The sequence below is a fragment of the Microtus ochrogaster genome, linkage group LG9, assembly GCF_000317375.1.
Source record: "Microtus ochrogaster isolate Prairie Vole_2 linkage group LG9, MicOch1.0, whole genome shotgun sequence".
NCBI classification, from domain to species: Eukaryota; Metazoa; Chordata; class Mammalia; order Rodentia; family Cricetidae; genus Microtus; species Microtus ochrogaster.
In genome coordinates this window covers 1,352,552-1,363,278 of record NC_022034.1, presented here as the reverse complement: position 1 = coordinate 1,363,278, position 10,727 = coordinate 1,352,552, and the positions used below count along the sequence as shown (strand labels likewise).

Below are 10,727 nucleotides of genomic sequence, written 5' to 3'. Positions count from 1 at the left end.
ATGGTCAAAGGAAATTACTCCCTCGTGACTGAATTTGTTCTCTTGGGATTGACAGACCGTCCAGAGCTACAGCCTATCCTTTTTGTGCTCTTCCTGGCGATCTATCTGATCACTGTTGGAGGGAATCTTGGCATGATCGTGTTGATCAGGGTAAATTCACGCCTGCATACTCCTATGTACTACTTTCTTGCCAGCTTGTCCTGCCTGGATCTGTGCTATTCTACCAACGTGACTCCCAAGATGCTGGTGAACTTCTTATCAGAGAAGAAAACCATTTCTTATGCTGCCTGTTTAGTTCAGTGTTATTTTTTCATTGCTATGGTTATTACTGAATATTATATGCTAGCAGTGATGGCCTATGACAGGTACATGGCCATCTGTAACCCTTTGCTTTACAGCAGCAAGATGTCCAAAGGGGTATGTGTACGTCTGATTGCTGGTCCTTATATCTATGGCTTTCTTAGTGGCCTGATGGAAACCATGTGGACATATCGCTTGACCTTCTGTGGTTCCAATATCATCAACCACTTTTACTGTGCTGACCCACCTCTCATCAGACTTTCCTGCTCTGACACTTTCATTAAGGAAACATCTATGTTTGTGGTAGCAGGATTTAACCTCTCCAATTCCCTGCTTATAATCCTCATTTCCTACCTGTTCATTCTCATTGCCATCCTGAGGATGCATTCTGCTGAAGGGAGGCGCAAAGCCTTTTCTACCTGTGGGTCTCATTTGGTAGCAGTGACTGTGTTTTATGGGACTCTGTTCTGCATGTATGTTAGACCTCCCACAGACAAGTCGGTCGAACAATCCAAAATCATTGCTGTGTTCTATACTTTTGTAAGCCCCATGTTGAACCCCATCATTTACAGTCTGAGGAATAAGGATGTGAAACATGCTTTTTGGAAGCTGGTCAAAAGAAATATGCTTCCAAAGTAAAATCAGTTCACCTTTATAAATCAAATAAAAGTTCTGTTTATGAGAATGACGTCTAAGTTTATTGCAGAAATTTAGTTTTATAGAGGAAAACTATATTCTTACAACAAAATGTGTAATAGACGGGCTCTAAAGATGAGCAGTTTGCATGCTATGTGCAAGAGCAATGCATGTATAAACGCGGGAAGTTTTATTCTCCTTTTTGCAAGTTTATTCATGACCTTTACATTATAAAAATTATGTATTTGTTGCAGTAAAATATCCAATCTTAAAACAAATGTCAAAGTAAATGAGTGAACTATATGTGTCCTCCTTCTCCATCTTCTAGTAGTAATTCCCAGAATGACTATTTGTAGTTTTAAAAGCTTTTAGAAAAAGGATGTATATGCCCACAAACAAACGTGTAATTAAGGCAGAAGTTTCATCATAACATATCACAGGACTGTCAGGAGGTGTGCTGGTGATGCTACTTTTTACCTTCAGTTTCAACCACTGACAGTTACTTACATTTTTCTACTTGTAAGAATCATTTTCAAAACCAATAGAAGAAAACAACCCTCCCAAAACAACAACAACAAAAACAAACAAAGAAACAAATGAAATAACAACAAAAGAAACCCTTTCAGCAAAAAACACTTCTCTGCCCAGGTAGAAGCCCAGTACTTCCATAAAGTTCTTTCTTTAAATATTAGCTTATTTCTTTAAAGATTTGTCTGTTTATTTTATACTTGCAATGTGTTGTGTGTGTGTGTGAGTGTGTGTCTCTGTGCTACATGTCTGCCTGGAGCTCTTTGAGAGTGGAAGAGGGTATCAATCCCTAGGAACTACAGGCAGCTGTGAGCTGCCATGTGGGTTCTGGGAATCAAGCTGAGTCCTGTGGAAGAGCAACCAGTGCTCTTAACTGCTGTGCCATCTCTCCATACCCGGAGATTTGTTTATTTTGAAATTGAAATTTAATTACAATATTTCTCTTTTCCCTTTCTTCTCTCTATTATAGAGTAAAACACACACACAAACACACACGCGAGAGAGAGAGAGAGAGAGAGAGAGAGAGAGAGAGAGAGAGAGAGAGAGAGAGAAGAGAACTGAAGACCAGAAGAGAACATTAGATTTCCTTTATCTAGAGATACAGTTGGTTGTTAGTCACCTTATAGGTGCTGAGAACTTATCTCAGGCCCTCTGCAAGACCAAAATGGGATTTTATCTGGTGAGTCATCTTTCTAGATCATATTTATTGCCTTGAGGCAGGAAAAAAAAGGGTTTACATAAAGAATTAAGGGTACTTGTGTTCTAATGAATATTTTTTGGTTGATCTAACCAGTGAAATATCATATCTCTTGAGCCAAGTGTCTTTCCATACCTTTCCTTGTTTCTTCTTTATTAATCCATCTTTTTCAGGCTGCACAAAGTATTTGATGTTTGTGCTATAGTTGAAATATTATCCACTAGTGTTCTGTGCTACGAGTACAATGACTTGTAATTTTAGAATGAAACTTCTTCCTTTAAAAAAAAAGGAAGTATATTTTTGTAAGTATTTTCATGGTAAAGAAATCAATTTTATGGTGTGTTTTTGGTAACTTTTCTCATCTGTTGTTTGAGCAAAGACAGCCATTGTTTACTAAACATCTTCATAAGGGATTCATTGCTCCTAGTGTCAAGAGGTTTGTGAAGAGTCTTCGGGTAGTTTATTTTTGTAGAGAGTGTAGCCTTATAAGAAAAATAAAAACAGACAACACAACTTTTTGGGTGCTATTATCCAAGACTGTTGAAGTGCTTATGCAGTCAAAGAAGTGGGAGTTTCTTCTCAGTACACTGAAGCCAACTCTATGACTAAGACAAAGCTTCTTATGCTTCCCCACCCAGCAGAATTTGGAGCATCGATTCAGAACTGCCTTTGCTGATTTGGATATAAATGGAAAAGAGAGAGCCATGGAATGTCCTTATTTTTGTTAGCAACATTGCTTTTCAAAGTTGGTTTATACCCAAGAGTTTATTTTGGTTCAATATTATACAAAAATGACATTTTTAGATTATCATTTCTATACTAAACTACACAATTATTTATCCTCAATGATATAATTTAAATATTTTTACTTTGAATGCAATATTGTTTATATATTCTTCTAAAACACACATTTTAAATATTTGCTAGTTTGTTGTATTCCCATTAATAATGTACACACATGGCGATCTAAACAGGTCTTTCACTTAGTAAAACCAGTCCCTTTATTATTCATATTTTCTCAGAACTCAGAGTCTATGCATACCTCTATACTGACATTGTAATGGCCCAAATAAAGGTTCACTAATAATGGTTTATATAGAATTTTAAGCTTAACATACCTTTTATGTCAGATAATTTCATGGATCTAATGTATGTGTGAAAACATTTGAACATATCCATGCATGTGCGCATGAAGATGAAAAACAGCATTCATTTAAAAATTCATTACATCTATTTATTTGTGGGGGGGGCAACTTGCAATAGTTGGTTTCTTCTTTTTTTTTAAATTTATTTATTTATTAAGGATTTCTGCCTCCTCCCCGCCACTGCCTCCATTTCCCTCCCCCTTCCCCAATCAAGTCCCTCTCCCTCATCAGCTTGAAGAGCAATCAGGGTTCCCTGACCTGTGGGAAGTCCAAGGACCGCCCACCTCCATCCAGGTTTAGTAAGTTGAGCATCCAAACTGCCTAGGCTCCCCCAAAGCCAGTATGTGCAGTAGGATCAAAAACCCATTGCCCTTGTTCTTGAGTTCTCAGTAGTCCTCATTGTCTGCTATGTAAGTCCGGTTTTATCCCATGCTTTTTCAGAGACCCAGGCTAGCTGGTCTTGGTGAATTCCTGAAAGATCATCCCCATTGTCTCAGTGTGTGGGTGTACCCCTCGCGGTCCTAATAGTCCTGTTGAATCACTCACCTTTTCATTTGCCTTCCAAGTGATTCACATGAATCTCCCATTTATTACCAATATGTGTTTTGCAGAATGTATTATGAAATATCATCATTGTTTTTTTTTAGAGCAACAAGTCTGTCTTTCTTTTTAATGCTTATGTGATGGTTTCATTTCATAGTTTCTTTGAATGTGAAGGGGATAATTCATTAAATTACTATGATTTTCATAATAAAAACATGGCTTTTAAAGATGCTTTTTACAGTTATTTTTAGACATAATAGACTTCTCACTTTTCTCCCATCCTTCCAATTGTAATATTCATGTGCCCACATATCCCACTTCTCATGTTTCTTCTAGGAATAATGTTTATACTGACTAAAGGTCAAAATTTGAAAGTAGATGTACCTCTGTAAAATATGTTCTCTTGAGTTAACTTATAGAATTAAGCTGGCATTTGTCTGGAATATTTTGTGTGTGTAAGGCACCATCATATTTTAGTTAATTTTTCATTTCAATGAAAATTTATTCAGGATACTCTGTGTTTTAGCAGTTATATTGGAATCTGTCAAATAAAGATATATGATTTTGTGTGTTCACTTACATAGTACAAGTATCTGCAGAAATTTTTCAACTTATTCTATTAAAATTCATATTCTTAAAAAAATCAACTTTGTTTTGATATAGAAAAGATATAGCTTCGTTTTCTGGAGTTCTTGTGTATCAAGTCATTAGTTTCTTGTGCAAAGGTGTTCCTATAATGGACTTTCTTCATAATAGGTGTGAGGAAATTTAGGACAACTGAGTTCTTAGATGTTGAAGTATGTGGAGGAAAATTTGCCTGAGTATAGTTCTGTCCTCAACTTAGCCAACGAAACTGATGAAGAATCTAGTTGAGATTTCATGGATTTGTCAGCTGTCTGAACTGGATTTAAAGATATTCCCTCACAATTATTTTACATGTGAAAATTTTCTTCAGTCTAAGGTTAGCACTAATACCAAACCCATAAAGTCAGATACTTAAATATGTTAAAATTAGATTATACAAATAATTATATATATTTTAATTCTTCATATGCAATTGTTCAGAGATATGGTTATCCCATGCTATCTGAGATCCCACACTCACACTATGAAACCTTTTCTATTCTTTGTAAACAAAACGATCAAAGGTGGGACATTTGCACAAATTCACATAGAATATTGACACAGTTGTTTGATTAAGGATGAACTTCATAGTTCATTTCCTAATTTACTGTGTAGTTCCATCCACCCATCCAAATTCTGACAAGTAGCTTACACGTTGAACCCCAACCCCTTTGACATCTGAAATTGACACAAAGAAGAATCCAGCACATATTGTTGAAGTGATCCACCCTCACACGTATGTTTCGGATCTGTAATTGACATTTTGCAGAGGAAAGTGGACAGAACCATGTGCCAGTGGGAAGCAAATGAGACAATGTCAACAACATTGATCTCATTTTTGAGAACCATTATTTTTATCAAGTTTACTCAACTTCCACCCAGGAGATGTTGCTAGTGTTTCAGCCACGATTTCTTTTGTAATTATTTTGGGAGTACCTTTGGGAGATTACCTCAGTGTTCTTAATGAGCAAGATGATATCATAAATAGTGGGAAATGACCATTTATTGTTCTCTTCTGCCTTCAAGGTAGGTCTGCATGTTTTAGGGTAGTTGCAGTGTAGATTGATACTTGAACATAGTAATATTTCATTCCACTTTAAAAGAAAAATTAATACCATTTTCCCTGACTTATTGTTAACAAAGAAACTTATTGGACTACTTTTTTTTTAAATATGCATGAATGAATTTGGGAATTGATTTGAGTAACTAATCCAGTTATATATAATTTTGTTGTTTATCCTTTTGAGAAAAGTACAATGTTAGTACAATCAAATTTTTCTGTCTGTAAATTACACATTCTACCATTTTGGTAGATGATATTCATTTATGTAATAAAATAATATTTTTTGCAGAAGTCAATTGTCATTTGAGAGTCCATCAGAATTTAGCACAGAATAACGAAGTGACAGCCCTTTGTCTCTGAAGGCTAGACATCTCTGGGGTTACAGAAATACAAATTAATTCATAGAAACTTAAGTGGAAATTGAATGATTTGATTCTGTCTTAGAGAATATTCAACAATAAATGTCAGTTAACATTAAAATATTATTAGGCTAAGTTATCAAATACATTTGAGAAGAGGCTATAATGCTGTAGCTTCTGTTTTTATATGTAAAACTGGCATACCATTTGCCAGGACTGCCAAATTAAATTCTAATGAGAAAATATGTATTATTTACTTTAAGTCATGGTATTTTTTACATAGGAGTGCCCATGACTTCAGCTGTATGAACTGAGGGAACTTCAGGCTATAAAGATGCTTGTGTATTCTCAATGCAGTTTCACTGGTAAAAATTGTATATGAACATTCCACCATATGTTTTGAATATCAAATCTCATCAAATTTCTGTGATCCTCAAAATGAGTGTAGAAATAAATAAATTCTGATTTTGTTATTTATGTTGAAGCTATAGATTTTACAAAATCTACAATGAGGAAAGATTTGCATAATAATTGTCCTAAGAGGTAATATTCAACTCTTTTGCATTGTATTTATTCATCTCTCACAAAATACATCCTGACTACAGTTTCCCCTCCCTCCTATTGTAAGAGATTTTCACACGAACAGTATTAATTAAAACTAATTTGCAAATTACCCCAAAATACTTAATCAGCAGAAATTCATTACACTTAGAATGATTGTTTATGATAAGACATGCTAACTAGGGACTAATCACACAGTAAAGCATTGCTGTGGAAATCTTGATTTTGGAGTTTCTGCATCTTCCATCATTTTAATAGTTTATAACCTACAAATTTCCCTAACTAAAGATTAAATAAAATTCTCTATGTCTGTACCAAACTACCCTGTATCAGATTAGAAAATTTAGAACCTTTTCTGTTACACAATCAAGCAAACCATTTTACATATAGTATATTTAATTCCAACAGTAAACTGCATAATTTTTAAAGTATATACCAAGGAACAGAAAAATTTAAATCAAATCTTTTAAGAATAAGAAATATATTTATAAATGTTTTTCTTTGCAGGAACCACAGGCTCTATATTAAGGCAATGCCAAATTTTACAGATGTAACAGAATTCCTTCTTGTGGGCCTGACAAGGCACCAGGAATTACAGGTTCTCTTTTTTGTGGTGTTCTTGGTGGTTTACACGCTCACTCTGCTGGGTAACGTTGGTATGATAATTTTGATCAGTGTCAGCCCTCATCTTCAGAGTCCTATGTACTTTTTTCTAAGTCATTTGTCCTTCGTGGATGTGTTTTTCTCCTCCAATGTTACCCCCAAAATGCTGGAAAACTTATTATCTGAGAGAAAAACAATTTCTTATGTGGGGTGTCTGATCCAGTGCTACTTTTTCATTGCCCTGGTCCACGTGGAGGTCTACATTCTGGCTGTGATGGCCTTCGATCGCTACATGGCTATCTGCAACCCTTTGCTCTATAGCAGCAAGATGTCTAGGGTTGTCTGCGTCCGCCTCATTTCTGTGCCTTATGTCTACGGATTCTCGGTGAGTCTTATTTGCACTCTGTGGACATATGGTTTATACTTCTGTGGAAACTTTGAAATCAACCATTTCTACTGTGCCGATCCTCCTCTCATCAAGATTGCCTGCGGAGGAGTGTACATCAAAGAGTACACGATGATTGTGATTGCCGGGATTAACTTCACATATTCCCTGTCTGTAGTTCTCATATCATATTCACTCATTGTGGTCGCGGTGTTGCGCATGCGCTCTGCTGACGGCAGGAAAAAGGCCTTCTCCACCTGTGGATCACACTTGACAGCTGTTTCCATGTTTTACGGAACTCTTATATTCATGTATCTCAGAAGACCAACGGAGGAGTCTGTGGAGCAGGGAAAGATGGTGGCTGTGTTTTATACTACTGTGATTCCCATGCTGAACCCAATGATATACAGTCTCAGGAACAAAGATGTGAAAGAAGCCGTCAGCAAGGCAATCGCCAAGGCAAACTTGAGAAAATGACAGAGAAGCAGATATTTTATAGGCCTGTTAATACAAATGTGTATGACCAGCACAAAGTCCCTAGCTTGAAGCCTTTCTATGAACAACCCCTACACAAGCTCTAAGATCCAGCTTTGCAACATGATTGTCTTTTAATAAGCATGTTTTCTTTTGCACACTCAACCATGTTATGAAAACATATATTATTTAAAAACTTGTGTTAATTCAATTGGAGGTAATCACTAATAGGTTTGGCTAATAAATGTTAATGTGGAAATCCCATACTTGAGTGGTTTTTATCTTATTTTTTAATTCATGTATATTTTAAAAGAAAACAAACTATCTTTTTTTTCATTTTACACATCAATCCCAGTTCCCTCCCCCTCCCCTCTTCCTATTCCCTCCAACTATTCCCCCACCCCACCCCCCATCTACTTCCCAGAGCCGGTAAGGCACACTGCTTTGGGGAAGGTCCAAGTACCTCCCTACTATGTCTAGGCTGAGCAAGGCCTCCCTCCAAAGCGAAAAGGTTCCCTAGAAACCAGTACAAGAAGTAGGGTTAAGTCTTTGTGGGGGTGGGTGGAGAAGAAAGGGTGGAAGGGAGAGGTCCTGCTCTTACTGTTAGAAACTTTACTAAGAGAGAAAGTTACAGGGCTGTCACACACTTGGAGAGGGCCTAGGTCGGTCTCTGCAGGCTCCTTTACTGTTGGTCCTGCCTCCCTGAGCTCGGGTCAGCTGTCTCTGTGAGTTCCCCCCCCCCCATCATGGCCACCCCCTGGCTGGTATAATCCCTCCTCCATTTCTTCAGTAAGACGCTTAAAGCTCAATGCAGTGCTTATCTGTGGATCTCTGCCTCTGCTTCCATCAGTTACCAAATAGAGTAAATCTGATAGCAATTAGGGAAATCACCAATATGCTTACAGTTGATGACCAGTTCAGGCACCTTCTCCACTATTGCCAGAGTCTTAGTTGAGGTCATCCTTTTGAGTTCCTGGGGTTTCCCTAGCACCAGGGTTCTCCCTAGCCCCCAAACAGGATAGATAACTAGGAGGGCCCAAAGAGGAATGCATAGATTTCCTTGAGAATGGAAAGTAGAAAAGATCTCCCAGGTAAACTGGGCTGAGTTTGGGGGAATGGCAGGATGGGAACTAGAGGGAGCCTGTTGGGTGGGCTGGGTGCTGAAGGAGGGTTGGAGGCAGGATTGAGGGGGAGAGAAACAGGTTATGCTTTTTTGTCCTTTTTGACTTACCACTTCCTTCCTTGAATGAATGAAGTTCTCCCATGGTTAGAATGACTTAAGTCCATACGTTTCTCAAAGATGAGTATCTAACTTAATGCTTTTTGAAACATAACCTAAGACACTGAGAGAGGCAATCCAGATGCAATAAGGCAAATACTGCACATTTTCTCTCATGAGTGGGTGGTTTCTACTTTCAAATATACTGTTTTGTGTGTTTAACATGAGCACATTTGAAAACTAAGAAACTATAAACAGTACTCGTTAGAAGACCTGCTTATAAAAAATATAAAATGAAAATAGAAAGAGAGTTCTCTGTAGTCCTCATTGTCCGCTATGTTCAGCAAGTCCGGTTTTATCCCATGCTTTTTCAAGACTCAGGCCAGCTGGCCTTGGTGAATTCCCGAAAGAACATCCCCATTGTCTCAGAATGTGGGTGTACCCCTCGCGGTCCTGAGTTCCTTGCTCGTGCTCCCCCTCCTTCTGCTCCTGATTTGGACCTACTCAAGAACAAGGGCAATGGGTTTTTGATCCTACTGCACGTGCTGGCTTTGGGGGGGCCTGGGCGGTTTGGATGCTCAACTTACTAAACCTGGATGGAGGTGGGCGGTCCTTGGACTTCCCACAGGTCAGGGAACCCTGATGGCTCTTCAAGCTGATGAGGGAGAGGGACTTAATCGGGGGAGGGAGAGGGAAATGGGAGGCGGTGGCGGGGAGGAGGCAGAAATCCTCAATAAATAAATAAATTTAAAAAAAAAGAAAAAAAAAAGAAAATAGAAAGAGAGACTTCTGGGAGCAGATAAACATGGAAGCAAACATAGGGTTCAAGAAAATGGAGAGGCAAAATTAAAGATTGCTAATCAAAATGAAGGATGTATGTAAAAGACATATGAAAGCTTGTTGTGTTGAAACACAGTTTTAATATATTTGGAGGAGATTGTAGAGTCCTTGAGATATGAAAGAAAGAGGTCAGGGAGATATTGTGTTTAAATGTTTATGGGGAAGGGAAGCAGGGAGGTGAGGAATAGGAGAAGGTTATTGGTTAATTAAGCAAAACTAGCCAGAAATGGGCAAACCTATTAAGACCTACTAGTTTTAAAAGTAATTAAAAGTATAATTTTGAAAATATTATTTGTATACAGATCCCCTTCTGGGTGGATAATATTACTCCTAGAAGGCAGGGATTGTTCAATTTTCACAAGTGTGAGTTCCATCATCATGTGTTTAATGAGGTGTTGGGTTACTTTCCCTTGACTACTCTCAGACAGATCTCTATTCGTAGACTTTTGACAGTGACAATTTTGGCTACTTAGATTTAAGAGACTCCATTTTACAACTATTCTATTGCAATATCTTCACTTTTTCAAGAACTGAAAAAATATTTTGAAATTACTTGGGTAATTGAGACATAAGTCTTCAGTTTTCCTTGAGATTGGTTAAAGAAAGAAACAGTCTCCAGAAACTGAGTTTCAGATTTACACAATGAAAATGTCAGCATATAGTTATCCTTTTGGCTATGGTAAGTAGACAAAGTTGCCGGGGGGAGAATTGGGATCTTGGGGGTGGGATGGGATGGGGGTAAGGGGAAAT

General features: G+C 37.6%; 1 protein-coding gene across 1 annotated transcript; it reads left to right on the top strand.

Annotated features, from left to right (window-relative positions):
* Nucleotides 1-7,921, top strand: LOC102000281 (olfactory receptor 5M9). Its single transcript, XM_005363316.2, has 2 exons — nucleotides 1-600; nucleotides 6,986-7,921. The coding sequence occupies exons 1-2, from the start codon at nucleotides 1-3 to the stop codon at nucleotides 7,919-7,921; spliced, it is 1,536 nt and encodes a 511-aa protein (XP_005363373.2).
* The last annotated feature ends 2,806 nt before the right edge of the window (nucleotides 7,922-10,727 follow it).